Genomic DNA, 15,950 nt, shown 5'->3' on the forward strand with positions numbered 1-15,950 from the left:
GGCTCTTAGCCTGAAATATTGACTGCTTATTCTTTTCCCATAGACGCTGCCTGGCTTGCTGAGTTCCTCCAGCATTTTGTGTGTCTTGCTTGGATTTCCAGTAGTCTCTTGTTTGTGATTTAATCCTTTGGATCTAGCTACACTTTCAAAGCTGTCAGTTAACTTCTCCACCTTGCTGCACTCTTTATTATACATATAAAGGCCCAAGTAATTAATGGGTTAGTTAGTTTTATCCTTAAGACAGAAAATGTATAAACTTGATATGGTAACCATACACTAAGTATTGTAATGAATGACATCAAAAGTGCATGTGACTGATACAGAAGAACAAATATTAAAAGTGGAGAGAGAGGAAACTAATTCATTTGTTTGTAGGAACAAATGTATATACATATGTCAGATATTTTAATTTAATAACATTATGGGAACTCACTCATATGTGAAGGTACATCTACCAGTCACTCGTTGGTAACCTAAGGTGGCCTGTAGTAAAATGGCTGGTTGTCCATTGAAGATCACTGAAGTCTGTTGCTATGTATGAAAGCTCAGTTGCCAATATCTTTCTGTTAATTTAGCACATTTACATAGAAGCAAGTACTAAAAGTAAATCTTTCAAATGTAAACTTTAATTTATTTAAAAACATGGAACTAGCAGCTTAATCAATGGGAGTATCTTCTGTGGTAAATTATCCAGATCCACATCAGAAAACCAGTATATTTTGGTTAATCAGATGAGTTGATAGAGGCAAGCTTTAAGATAACAATTTTGGTAGAAATTTAATATCTACTATATATTAGAATACTTGTGGAATTCTAATTAAATACACTTTTGAATTGTGTAACTTACTGATGAAAATTAAATTTAATGTATGAGAGGACTGAATGTCTCCTTAGATTTTTTTTGTTTTGGAGTTTGTTAAAGCATTGACTTTGTCAGCAGAATTGAAATAATTGTTTCACTACTATTACCATTCAAGATGGTAATGAAACATCTGACTGAAGTGCTGAAATAATCTGATTTTTGCATACCAATGCCTCCGTAGCCTTGAGCTAACTCAGTGATAGGACCCTGCAGTTTTCTGCAAGGTGGCTATGTTATTTATTGTAAATCGCCAATTGATTACTTGAATGTGCTAAAGGTCATTAAGTTGCTTCAGAATGTTATAGCAGAGATTTAGATGCTGAAGATCTAATGAGATACCAGGATCAGGACACTCATCGCATCCTTGTCAGATTATTATAAAAAGAGGGAAAAAATACTGTACTTACCCAATTTCAACAGCAGGCGGCACTCCATTTCATCTTCAGAGTTCCCATATCACATTTTTATAAATTAATGCTTCTCCAGTGTATACCAAAAAAACTAAACTTGAAAATTTCCATTTGTGTCGTCAATCATCTTACTTAATTAAAAACATGATGGACAGTGAACTTGTTCCTTTTGTTAACTGCAGAGTTTTGCTTACAATATGTCCAACAAGAATTAACTTCTGCAGGTTGATTTCAGGAAAGAAATCTTAACCGGTGGTCAGATGATTCTACTTAACCCTTGACCCTGAGGTGACTAATGTTGAGATTATTCCTGCATGGTTGACAGTTGAATCACATGCTTTGAATTTTTTTGCTTTTTGATTACACAAAAGGAATGAAGAAATAAAGAAGTGTCTTAGTATTTGCAAATATAAAAATAAAATATAACACGTTTAATCTATGGCACAAAATTTAGAAAGGTTAATGGGCTTTAACACCCATGTGCATTACTAAGCAAAAACAGATACCAAAAGACATTTCAACAACGGGTAAAGCTTTGTCCTCTGATGGACATCTTGTAGTAAGTACTGATTCTTTTGTTGCATGACTTCTTCACTCACCATACTTAATATCCTTAAAAATAACATCTGTAGGTTAAATATGTTATTGTTCAGACTTTTGGATGAAAAATTTCCAAAATATTAAATTGTTATTGTATTGCCTTTTACGGTGCAGTAAGCGAAGTTCACTATGTAGTTATATGTCTGGCTTTCCTTTTGTCTGTACTTTTTTTGCATCTCCTTCTAGCCCTTTGCTTTAAGTTTAGACCAATGGTCATCTGAATGTAAATCTGCTTCTTTGATGCTGGGAGAAGCTGAGTGTTTAGTAACAGTTTCTTTCCTTGCATTAAATATTTATTTCTAACTCATGAAAAGATATGTTTTGCTTTGTGAGTTAGTTTAAAAGAGGGCTTTCTCTAACAAAAGAACAAGAAGTTGTCAAGATGCTGATGTATTAGGTGCAGTATCCATTGGACAGTGCAGTTCTCTCTGTACCTACAAATGGTCAGATTGGATATTTGAATTAACAAAATTGCCTTAATTCCTTTTGAGAGTTTCATTCTCAAGCAAGAGGCAGCTGAAGCCTCAAACTCAAATCTACACCTTTATGCTTGACTACAAAGGAATTGTGGGCAGCAAGTAACAATTTGCCATTTGGTAGAGAATGAAGTTGCTTCTGGTCTAGAGAGCTAATGGTGATTATAAAAATTTACCGAGAGCTACGCATATTTTTCAGCTCTCTTAATCAAACTTGTTACTACTAAGAATGTTATTTAAAACTAATGTATCTTATTAACAAAACATTTTAGAACACTGCAGAATTTCACTGTCACACGGTAGTTGTTGCATTTTGGAACAGGCAAGTGAATTTGGGTAAGAATTCACAAGAGAGAAGGCACAAGATGGGTACAATCTGCACTCATTTCACTGCCTGCATTCCGGACAGAAATTCTCTTAAAATATTCTTATTTTCTGACTAGTAAGGTAGCTTGTATCGACTGTAGAATTTAGGAGTGCCTTAATTTTAAAATAATACTTAAACTCATGTTAAAAATAATTAAATCAGGACCTTTCCAAAATATTAGGTCCACCTGATGTTTTTTTCCATTGAGATTGATAAATTAAATAAGCAATAACTGCACAAGGCTGCTTCACATTGAATGCCTTGTTAGCACAGGAAGGTGAACCCTCCAGGTCTTTTCCTTGATTTTAAACCAATTCTGGTATAAAAATAAAATATCTGAATGGTGACGATTTTAGCTAACTTTACTATTTCTAACCATTTAAGCAGATCAAGAACACTCGCCAACTGACGAAGTTTTAATATTTAAATGCAAGAAAAAATTTTGAGCCTTATTATTTATATAATGGAAAAATTGTTCTTTCAGCAATATTTTTAATGTCACGCTTTTGCTGAAACTGATTTTTATATTGAACTTCTCGCACTGCACTTGTGTAGAAAATTTCTGCCTGGGTGCCATAGGGAAACTAGTGCATTGGTACTTCTTCAAAACAACATTGAAGTTTAAGGTTTGCAGCTATGTAATCCAACACATGACCACAGCCAGACAACGAACTGACTCTACCCTCTTGCCCCAGCTCTCACAGTACCAACAGCCAACCCACACCAAACAATCCCCTCCCTTCCCACCTCCAGCCACCTCATTACTTCCTTCATGCTCTCTCTTATTGATCCCCTCTTCCTTCATTATGGTACATTCTCTCCCCCCCCCCCCCCCCCCACTTCTTGCACCGCTTTTCTTGTTGTAACTCAACATGAATGATAATGAGATAGTCCATCTCAGGCCTTGTTTGCTCAAGGTTAAAGTACAAATGATAGCTGTTAACAATAGAAAATTCTGGATCATCTTTTTAAAGAAAGCTTCATTCATCATATGATGAATGTTATATTTTTAAAGCCAGGTCATACAGGAAATATTTTGTTCATTCTAAATTAAATGTTATGATTTTTTAGAAGAGCAGTGAGGTTTTTCAGCCAAGCAAGTTGGATGATCTCAATTAACCTGCACAGTAAACCCTTATCTTGGCTGCTATTAATATGAATAGTTTTAGCACATGGAAGACCATTTAATCTTGATACTCTTCACCAAAATCTTCTACTTAAACTGACAATAAGAAGCATATTTTCTTGCCTCAATTGTTTGCGCCCTTCTTTAAAGATGCAGTGAACCAGGATTGGCAATACAGGCTGTGGTGTAGCTTACACTGTGCTGGTGCAGTTTAACAGTGCTACCCCCTGCCAGGACTGCAATCTTCTTCAGTAAGCAAGCTGTAGCTCTGCCCTTCTGGTTGAATCCTGAGTCCATGCTACAGGTACAAAGTCCAAGATACAGTTGTAATTACATTGCATCTTCTGCCGTTCTCCATGATTTGATGCAAGCTCATGGTATCCGCAGTGGAGGAATGTTCAAAGTGTTGATAGCTTATTTTTAGAATCAAGTTCAAATTCAAGTTTAATTCTCATTCAACCATACATGAATACCCATGTATACAGCCAAACAGAATAGCTTTACTCTGGTGCCAAGATACAAAACAGCAGTGATAAGCAGCATGTGCTACATATAACATATATAAGATAGCAAGCACATAAAACACAGCAGTAAAATACAGTCACATAAAAAAATTGTCCAAGTTCCTGAGTCCATGAATATTACAGCAGTCTGCTGTTGAACACAATGCAGTTTGTCTTTTGCCGAACAAACACTGAGGGCAGCATCTACCCCGGGTGGCTGCAAATGGATAACACCATGGCTCGAGGCCTAGTCCTCGCTATGGCTTTCAAGGTTGAGAATGAGCTTTAAAGGAGTGTGCAATGAGGTTCCATTACAAAATAATGGAAAGCATTTTATTTTGACTTGCAGTTCTCCTAAACCGTTGGAGAAATGGAAAAGTACAGCTATTATGTAATTACTGTGAAGATTTTATCTAGGTGATAAGATATGCCAATGTAATCTTCAGTTTTGAAGTATCTTCAACATTTGCAATGAGAGAGAGAGCGATGGAGACATAAACAACAAAAAGAACGCTGGGAAGTTTGATCAAAAGCTTTGTCAAAGACTGAGTTTGATAAGCATTTTTAAAGGAGAATAGAGTTAGAAAGATGAGAAGGAATTCCGTTTGTTGTGCTTGGAACTGCCTGAATCACTTTCCTGCTTATCTGACCACTTCCACGTTCAGCCTGATAAACACAGCTTTAAGCAACTTACATGAAACCGCTTTGATGCTGAGTATGAGTGGCAGTTGTATTCATCTTTCATAATGGATCTGTGGGCCAGGAGATATCCATTAGCTTTAAAAACTTGGCTTGCTTTGTATGACATATTATCTTGGTATTTTATAGGGATGCCCTGAATATGTTGAAGCAAAAAGGCAGCGCGTCAGCACAAATGGCAACAGCTGCTGCCCCTGTTCAGCCTCATTTGAAGGCACCTCAACCAGCACCATGTGCCCTTCCCTATGATAGACCTTCCACTCCAGCACTCTCCGTCCCAGGACAGCCATTGGCTCCGGTAAGATTTTATGAATCAAATTTGATAGAATGGGATCAAATATTTTAATAAGTTTGTTATTTAACCACATGAGATCTTGCTTTGCATTGATACGGAAGATGTAAAAAACCTAGCAAGTAAAATATTTGTACTTGATACTAACCCGGTGGCCAAAGGCAACAATCAAATTATACTAATAATATAGATAACTTCATTCACAAATCTGCTATTTTATACAGACTTACAGAGATACTTCCTGGATCATTTGAGAGTATTTTAATGTGCAAAATAGCACTATAGTGTTTTTTAGCATTACAACAGACACTGAACTACTCATCAAAAATCCATGACTGTTGAGATGAAATTTCTTTGCTGCTCTCTACAATGTATTTCTTTCTCTTTGCCTTTTCCCTTTCCTCTTCCTCTCTTTTTCTATCTTTCTTTCCCTCTCTTCCTCCCTAATCCTAACAGGAATTCATCTGACATACGTCTTTTAACTAACATTGCAGTTTTAGTATGAAGGAATTGAATACCAGAAATCCACTTCACCTCTGAATGTAGATGACCTTTAATGTGACAAATCCCAATGTTTTTCACAAAAGTATGGCCAAATGATATTTGACTCCCATAGGAGTCATTAATATGACTCCCATATTAATAGGATCATAGGATTTTAATGATCCTATTAAAATTCATAGGATCGCTTTTAAAAGAAGTAAGCAAGATATAGAAGTACTTACAGATTTTCTTATACTGTAGAAGTGGTCCCTTCAGTCCATTGAGTCTATGCCAGTTCTTTAAACAATCTTTTCAATCCCATTGTCCCACTTATTTCCCTACAACCTATTTCCTTTTGTATACTGAGTATTGATCCTAGGCAATTGAAAACATAGCTACATAATGTCCAGCCCTTAAAATCAGCCATGTAAAGACACCAGAGCTGAAGTAGTGCAGGTAGCACTCTCAGGGCTGGTGAAAACTACAGAGATAGGTGCAGGCACAGCAGTGTATGCTTTAAAACAAGGATGAAAATTTTAAAATCAAGGCATGTTTAACTGAAAACCAGAATAGGTCAGTGAGTGAGATTTTATTCTGTTAGGTTAGGCATTTTGGTTAGATTTTAAATTTATGGAGATGAGAAAACAAAAGCTAACTGGAATGTTTTAAAAAAAAGCAAGCCTAAAAATTTCAAAGAAATGACTGAGGATTTAAAGTTGATGAGCTGAGTCAGGAATAGCTTTGGGGATGACTTGTCAATAACAGATATGAGATTGGGAGCTCATTTGCAAGTGACATGCAAGTACAAGGCTGTCATTACCTACTTTAGCCTCAACAGGGACAGAGCTTGTGGTAGAATGGCTATGGTCTTTCCATTATTAGCTGTGTTCTGTCCCTGATCATTCTCTATCATTTTTATAAATTGCTTTATACAGATCTTTTTTATAATTCCATATTAGCGTAGATTCTTGAGTAATATTCAATGACAAATAGAAGTTTCAGGCATGACAAAGGAAAATGCAAAAGAAGGGGGAGTTACATTATTGATTAAGAGAAAATAATGGTAGTACCTAGGATATACTTGAAGAATTGGCTGTTACGAATGAGGAGCAACTCTGATGGGCAGAAGGGTACCAAATCGCCAATGCCCCCCCCCCCTTTTTGAGAATCGCAAACTCGCTATTATTTTGGGTCTGATACCCAGGAAATGAGAGAGATACACAGCATGTCAGTAATGAGAGAGAGACACAGGATAACAGAAAAGGCAGTTGTTACTAACAACGCAGGAATACACAAAAGTGGAATGTCTCCTTCTAACAAAAGCGGAACGGAACCATGGATTACTGCTATTGTCTCTTGGAGAAGGAATTGTGTATTGAGTACTGTACTATTCATTGAAACCCCTCAGGGGGCAGCCAGAGTGGTCTGGTTGAGGGATTGCATCATCCCAACCTGATTGACATCTGAGACCCCCTGAGTGGGGATAAAAGTAGGGTCTGGGGAACACCCCTCAGACGCACCAGGAGAGACGCTGCGAGACCAGTGGGGGCTTGTGTGTGTCCACCCTTGCCTGTCAAGGTGGGGGCTTGTGAGTCCTCTACAGAACGGTCCAGCTAAAGGACGGATACGAATCAAGATCGTAAAAGGAAAGTCAGCAAGTCTCTCTCTCTCTCTCTCTCTCTCCTCTCTCTCTCTCTCCTCTCTCCTCTCTCCTCTCTCCTCTCTCCTCTCTCCTCTCTCCTCTCTCCTCTCTCCTCTCTCCTCTCTCCTCTCTCCTCTCTCCTCTCTCCTCTCTCCTCTCTCCTCTCTCCTCTCTCCCCCCCCCCCCCAACACTTGCAACACAGTGATCAACAACGACTGCGGCCTGTATGAACTGAACTGAACTTTATATTTCCATCGGACAATTCATTATCCCCTAGACAACGATAGAGCTAATTTCTTATTGATTATTATTAAACCCGCACTTTTAGGTTTAGTATTGATGACGTATATTATCTGTATATTTGCATTGATATTTTTGTGTGTTTTTACTAATAAATACTGTTAAAAATAGTATCATCAGACTTCAACGGCTACTCCTCTTTGCTGGTAAGACACCCAGTTACGGGGTTCATAACATGGCAAATTAAGCAATATGGGTAGAATTGATTCTTTTTCCCTGTAAATGTGTGAAGGAAACTGAAGCTTAATAAAAAAATTACCTTGAAGTTCGATCACTTTGATGGGGTTACCCAAAAGGTCTTCCAATAGTAAACAGGAATTAGAGGAATAAATATATCAAGATTTTATCTACAGAGGGGTACATGAGCAAAATGGTTATATTAGTGAGGGATTTTAACTTTAACTGTATTGACTGGAATTGCCTTAGTACAAAGGGCTTAGATGGGGTGGAATTTGTTAAAGTAAGTTCAAGGAAGTTTTTCTGAGGTAACATATACTATACATAGCCCTTCTGTTGACAGGTAGTACTCAACCTTATCTTAGAGAGCAAATTGAGAAAATGGTGGAAGTGTCAGTGAGGGAATACTTGGGAACTGTGATCATATCTCCCTAAGCCTTGCCCCACCATGTACATATCTAAGAACCTCTCAAACAATGCCTTTGTTTTGGCTTCAACCACTTCCTCTGGCAGATCATTCCATATACTCACCAACCTTTTCATAAAAAGGTTGCTCCTCAGGTCCCTTTTAAAGCTTTCCCCTCTCTCCCTAAACCTATCCCTCTTTTTGGACTTTTCAACCTGGGGAAAAAGACCACTTATTTATGCCTATCATAATTTTAAACATTTCTGTAAGGCTACCCCTAATGTTCCTGCATTCCAAGGGATAAAGACCTTGTCTGATCAACCTTTCTCTCTAACTCCTCGTATACTGAGCAACATCTTCGTAAGTCTTTTCTGCTCTCTTTCCAGTTTAACCGCATCTTTGCTATAGCAAGATAAACTAAACTACACAGTACTCCAAGGATTCATGAATCACTTGTAAAACTGCAGCATAATATCCCTTCTCCAATACACCATGTCCTGACTGATAAGGCCAGCATGCTAAATCACCTTTACAACCACCCTGACAACCTGTAACATTGCTTTCAATGAACAAATAACTAGGTCAAGGTAGCTATGCAAAACGATAAAATTGGTCTCTAAGTTCAGGTCTTCAATTGGGAGAAGGCTAATCTTAATAGTCCAAGTGGGGACCTGGCAAAACTAGATTAGAACGAGACTGTTGTGAGTAAAATGACAGTTGATATTTAGGAGTCTCTTTAAAATTAGGAGTTCAAAGCCAGCAAGTTCCAATAAGCATGAAAGGCTACCTTTGATGTCAAAGCATATTGAACATTTGATCAGGAGAAAAGGATGTATCTGGCAGGTAGAGACAACTGGAAATGAAGAAGTCTCTTTGGAATTCAAAGTGTGTGAGAGAGAAAGCAATTAGGAGCACCAAAAGGACCATGAAGAGCTATAGAACATAAAACAGTACAGGCCCTTTGGCACATGATGTCGCGCTGATTTTTTAACCCACTCTAAGATCAAGCAAACCTTTCCGCCCTTCCTCCCCTCACCCCAAAGCCCTTTATTTTTCTTCCATATGCCTATCTAAGAGTTTCTTAAATGCTCCTAATGTACCTGACTCTGCCTCCACCCCTAGCAGGGTATTACACGCACAGACACATACCCACATAATCTGTGTAAAGAACTTACACCTGATTTCCCCTCCCTCTTTTTTCCCTTAATCACCTGGAAATTATGCATCCTTGTATTACCCATTTCCACCCTGGGAAAAAGTCTTTGGTTGTCCATTCTATCAATGACTTTTTATCATCTTGCACTCCTCCATCAACCTATTCTCATAAGACAAGCTCACTAATCCAGGCAGCATCCTGTTAAATCTCCTCTGCACTCTCTTTAAAGCTTCCACATCCTTCCTATAATTCAGCAACTAGAACTAAACACAATACTCCCAGAGTTTTATTGAGACATTACCTTGTGAATCTTGAACTTAATCAACAATAATGATGGCCAACCCTCCATACACCTGCTTAACATGGACCCCAAGAACCCACTGTTTCTCCACACTGCTAAGAATCCTACCATTAACCTTGTATTCTACCTTCACGTTTGACCTGCCAAAGTGTATCATTTCACACTTCTCCGTATCAAATACCATCTGCACTACTGAGCCCAGTCTGCATCCTGCCAGTCTTCCAATGTAACCTACAACAACCTTTTACATATCCACAGCATCACCAACCTTTATGTTATCTGCACCCTTCCACTTCCTCATCCAAGCCTTTTACGAAAGCCCCAAAGAGCAGGGGTCACAGAACAGATCCCTGCAGAACACTATTGGTCATTGACCTCCAGGCAGAATGTACTCCATTTACTACCACCCTTTGTGTGGTTTGGGCAAGCCAGTTCAGAATTCATGCATCCAGGTTTCCCTGGATACCATGCCTCCTGACTTTTTGAATAAGCCCACAGTAAGGAACCTTATTAAACACCTTACTAAAATCTGTGTATACTACATCAACTGCTCTATGTTCATCAATTTGTTTTATCATTTTCTCAAAGAATTTGTTACCTTTCTCTCACAATGACATGCTGACTATCCCTAGTCAGACTATGCTTCTCCAAATGCTTGTAAATTTTGTCTCTAAGAATCCTCTCCAATCCTTGCCTATCACTGATGTAAGGCTCACTAGTCTGTAATTCCAAGTATTATCACTATTAGCTTTCTTGAACAAAGGAATAACATTTTTCATCATGTTCCCTCTAATTTGTAATGACCAGTGTGTGCAATGGTCTTGCGTTGTGCAATATTTTGCCCAGTCATGTGTGCACTGAATTTTTAAGTGGAAGTAAATGTGAAGCTATTCTAAGGATAATGAACTACTAAGTCCAGTTTGTTGTTCATTATTTAATAGAGATAAAACAACTGTTTGATTGTTTTTGCTTACACTTATCTGCACTCTCACAAAACATACATAGCAGGCCTTTAGTGAGTTATGAAGGATTTTCTCACCGGAACTTTTGCACAACGTCCATATGTAATTTGCTTCTAAATAATGTTTTAAAAAGTCAAGTTTCCAAATATCAGTCCACTTCTTCCCACTTGCAAATTCTCCAACAACTTTTGCATCTCAACAATGTACACAGTTAACACCAGTTTCTGTATTGTACATAAATATTTCTCATAGCTGTGTGTCCCTGACCTCGAGCTTTCAGTTTAGCAGTTTCAACTCGTAAACACAAAATACTCTGCAGTTGCTGGGGTCAAAGCAACACGTAGGGTCCTGACTAAGGGTCTTGGCCCGAAACGTTGACTGCTGGTTTCCACGGATGCTGCCTGACCTGCTGAGTTCCTCCAGCATGTTGTACGTGTAGCAGTTTCTACTGATTTGTTAAGCCATCCAGCTTAAAGTGAACTAGCAATTCTTCTGTGCTTCACACCCTTTGCTTCTTCAGAATTCGACATCATAAATCAAGCATTTCTTCAATAAGAACAGTATAAATAAGCCAGTTTTAAAGTCTGCAGGCCAATCATCATAATCTTTACATTGTCAACACTCCGCATCAGAAACCGAAAAAGGAAATGTGATTGTGTACGATTGTAAAATATACTTAACGTGCCACAAGGTAGAGAGTGACAACCTTTTGTGTGCAGTATAAATTCCTTTGTGCACTAGTAGCAAAGGATGTGCGCACATATACACACACGTACCTTAGAAGGAACATTGTCTGCCACCTTTCAGTCCTCTGGGACTACTACTGTGGCCAGTGAGAATGCAAAGAACATTGCCAAAGATGCAACAATCATTTCCCTCACTTCCCGTGGTAACCTGGGGTATATCCCCTCCAATCCCAGGACTTAACTATCCTTATGTTTTTCAAAAGTTCCAGCATGTTCTTTTTCGTAACGTCAACATATTCCATCATATTAGCTTATTCTATGCTGTCTTCACATTTGTCAAGGTCCCTCTCACTGGTGAATACTGAAGTAAAGTATTTATTAAGGACCACCCGATCTCCTCTGACACAAGGCATGTTTATTTCTTGATCTCTGATTGTCAGTCTACTTATCCTCCTTTTCTCCACATACATATATAATCCTACTCACTAAAGCCTTCTCATGTACCCTTCTTGCTCTCAGAAGTCCATTCTTAAGTTCCTTCCTTGCTACCTTGTAACTCAAGAGCCCTGTCTGTTCCTTGCTTCCTAAAACTTAAGTATACTTATCTCTTCCTCTTGACTAGATGTTGTGTAACTCTAGACAACCATGGTTCCTTCACAGTTCCCTGTCTCAATGGGACAAATCTATCCAGAACCCACGCAGGTGCACCTGAAGCAACCTCCAGATTTCCATTGTGCATTTCTGTGGGTGCATCTGTTCTCAATTTATACTTCCAAATTCCTGTCTAATAGCATCATAGTTTGCCCTCCCCCAATTAAATACTTCCCAAACCATCTATTCCTATCCCTGTCCAAGGCTAAGGTAAAAGTCAAGGAGTTCCAGTCACAGTCTCTGAAATGTTCATGCACCGAAAGGTGTGTCACCTGGCCAGGTTTGTTGCCTAATACCAAATCCAGCATGGTCGCTTATCTATGCATTGTGTCAGAAATACTTATTGGACACACCTAACAAATTCTAACCCATCTAAACCTTTTGATCTAAGGAGGTACACATCGGTTATTAGAAAAGCTACAGTCACCTGTGAAAACAACATTGCTATGTTTTGCACCTTTCCAAAATGTGCTTCCTGATCTGCTGCTATTGGGAGGGCTATAGAATACTCCCAATTAAGTGATTGCTCCCTTCCGTTTCTGGTTTCCACCCACACTTACTTAGTGCCCTTGGCAGGTAAAATTAAAAGAGAATCCTAAGGTATTACACAAGTATATCAGGTGCAAGAAGGTAAGACTAAATCCTCTCTGGAACAAAAGTAGTCTATGCGTGAAGGGTTACTAAATTCTCAGTACTGGATGATTTAAACCAAGCTGCTCTGGGAAGCAAAGGCAGAGATAGTTGGGACCCTAAGGGTGTTTTTTTTTTTGCATTTTTGTTAATCACAAATGACACAGAAGAGTGGTGGACACCGAATGTTGTCCCTTTATTTAAGAAGGCCGCAGGGATGAATACAGGCCAATTAGCTTTGTATCAGTCATAAGAAAAGGATTGGCGAAAATCCTAGGGGATTGGAATTATGTACATTAGAGAGGGGCTGACCAGGGATAGTCAGCATAGCTTTGTATGATGGAAATCCTGCCTCGTTAGTTTGAGTTTATTGTAGAGAACAAAGAAGAATGTTGAAGGCATGTTGATTGTCTTCATGGACTTTGGACATGCATTGATGAGGTCTGACATGGTAGGCAGGTCTAGAATGTAAAAGCATGTGGGATCCAAGACAAGTTTAACTAGGTTGGTGATAAGAGACAGAGGGTAATGGCGGAAAATGCTTTTCTGACTGGTTGACTAAGATCAGTGTTTGTGATATTTATTAATGACTTGTATGCGGATGTAGGTAGTATAAAGAGTTAGTTTGTGGATGACAAGAAATTTTTGGTATTGTGAATATGGGAGTAGCAAGGAAGGTTGTGTAAGTCTGTAAAGTTGGATAGAGCATTGACAGATGGAATATAATCTCAGTAAGTGTAAGGTGATTGATTTTGAGAAGTCAAGTAGGCTTAGGATATTTACAGTAAATGATAGATCACTAGCAAATGTTGATGAACAGAGGGACCTACAGGTCTAATTCCATAGTTTTCTGAAAGTGGCAAAAACTGAAGAAAGCAGATGGCATGCTTGCTTTCATAGATTGGGGCACAAAATATGAAAGTTGGGACACTATGTTGTAACTTCACAAAACACTGGTTAGACTGCACTTTAGCATTATGTGCATTTCTGCTTAGCATACTAGAGGAATGATGTGTTTGTGCTGTAGCAGATTTGCGCAAGAGCAGATTCACATCTAGACTTGAGGACTCACTCATGGGGAAAAGAGTGGATCAGCTGGACTTGTTTTGCCTGGATTGATAGAGGCTGAGGAATGACCTGATAAAGGTGTAGAAAATTATGAGATTTAAATAGGATAAATCATTGAAATCTTTCAGAATATTAATAAGAAAGAGCATAGATTTAAATTCAAAGCAGAGTTCAGGGGAAAGTTTTCTACACAAAGTGGTTTTTATCTGGAATTGGCTGACTGAGGTGCTGGAATCAGATACAATTGCTGTATAAGAGACATTTAAGCAGGTGCATGAATAGGTAAGACAGAAAGGTTGGTTTTAAAGTGGGATTAGTGTAGATGGACATAATAGTTTGTGTGGAAATGCTGGCTAGAGGGCCTGTATGTGCTGTACAACTCTGACTATGGCTCTAAAAGAAGTAATTATTTTCATGTATGTTCTAGGCCTATATGGATTTCAAAAAAGGATAACTGTTATGTTCATTTACAGTTAGGGTGACAATAATTTACTTTTAAGAAAGAAAATCCATTTAATCCTGCTGGTATATATCCCCAATGAAATCAGTCCTGTAAATATTTGACTCTCTTCCTAGAGAATGTTATTCTTGGAATAGGGCTATATTTTGATTAAATTTCTGTAATTCTCTTAAATAAAAATAATAGTAGACTTTGTAATTACTGAAGCATTATTCTATCTATAGAAATTTAATATATTCATTTTCCTTGGTCATTTCTCTATTCTGTCTATTCTGTGTGTTGTTGTTATGTAAAATTGGTTACTTGATTTTCTATATTTATTTTTAAGGATAGACTTATATTTAAGTAACATGCCTTACACCCTTGAGAAGCTCGAGTCAATTTCTTGTACCTAAGTAAATTTTGAGGTTAAACTCTTCTATAATGCAGCAGCATAACAGCCTTTTTGCCCACAGTAATGTGATGAAATTAAACTTTTTTTCCCTAATGATACTTATTGACACAAAAGTAATGGGTGAATGTAAGAAGGAGAATGCCTCCAATTCTTAAAGTAAATAATGCCATCTGACTGGAAAAGCAGATTGGGCTAAAAATTAATCTTCCTTCTTCACACCCCCCCCCCCTTTCATAAAAACTCCTCCAATTTCAGCATGTCACCAGTTAATAGACTGTATTTCAAAGACAGCCTGGAAGTGAGATTTGAACCCACAGCCCTCTGATTCAGAAAAGTGCTGCAATCAACCAAGTCTAACATCAGTATCAAAGCTGTCATTGTCATGGACTTTTCAAATCAGTTTTTTTATGCTTAGTTCATACAGTGGCATGCAAAAGTTTGGGCACCCCTGTCAAACTTTCTGTAACTGTGAAGAGTTAAGTAAGTAGAAGGTGAACTGATCTCCAAAAGTCATAAAGTTAAAGATGAAACATTCTTTTCAACATTTTAAGCAAGATTAGTGTATTATTTTTGTTTTGTACAATTTTAGAGTGGAAAAAAGGAAAGGAGCACCATGCAAAAGTTTGGGCACCCCAAGAGATTTGAGCTCTCAGATAACTTTTACCAGGGTCTCAGACCTTAATAAGCTTGTTAGGACTATGGCTTGTTGACAGTCATCATTAGGAAAGGCAGGTGATGCAAATTTCAAAGCTTTATAAATACCCTGACTCCTCAAACCTTGTCCCAACAATCAGCAGCCATGAGCTCCTCGAAGCAGCTGCTTAGCACTCTGAAAATTAAAATAAATGATGCCCACAAAGCAGGAAAAGGCTATAAGTAGATAGCAAAGCATTTTCAGGTCGCCGCTTCCTCAGTTCATAATGTAATTAAGAAATGGCAGTTACAGGAACAGAGGAGGTCAAGTTGGGGTCTGGAAGACCAAGAAAACTTTCTGAGAGAACTGCTGGTAGGATTGCTAGAAAAGCAAATCAAAACCCCTGTTTGATTGCAAAAGACCTTTGGGAAGATTTAGCAGACTCTGGAGTGGTGGTGCACTGTTCTACTGTGCAGCGACACCTGCACAAATATGACCTTCATGGAAGAGTCATCAGAAGAAAACCTTTCCTGCATCCTCACCACAAAATTCAGCATCAGAAGTTTGCAAAGGAACATCCGAATAAGCCCGATGCATTTTGGAAGCAAGTCCTCTGGACTGATGAAGTTAAAATAGAACTTTTTGGCTGCAATGAGCAAAGGTA

At 38.3% G+C, this 15,950-nt stretch overlaps 1 protein-coding gene across 1 annotated transcript in view; it reads left to right on the forward strand.

The window, feature by feature from the left end:
* pdhx (pyruvate dehydrogenase complex component X) overlaps positions 1–15,950 on the forward strand; it is a 218,000-nt gene that overhangs the window by 107,705 nt on the left and 94,345 nt on the right. The window contains exon 6 of the mRNA XM_059975424.1: positions 5,173–5,341. Coding sequence (XP_059831407.1) covers positions 5,173–5,341 — 169 coding nt within the window. The remainder of the gene's footprint in view (positions 1–5,172; positions 5,342–15,950) is intronic.

This window comes from Hypanus sabinus, chromosome 7 (assembly GCF_030144855.1).
Source record: "Hypanus sabinus isolate sHypSab1 chromosome 7, sHypSab1.hap1, whole genome shotgun sequence".
In the NCBI taxonomy this organism is placed as follows: Eukaryota; Metazoa; Chordata; class Chondrichthyes; order Myliobatiformes; family Dasyatidae; genus Hypanus; species Hypanus sabinus.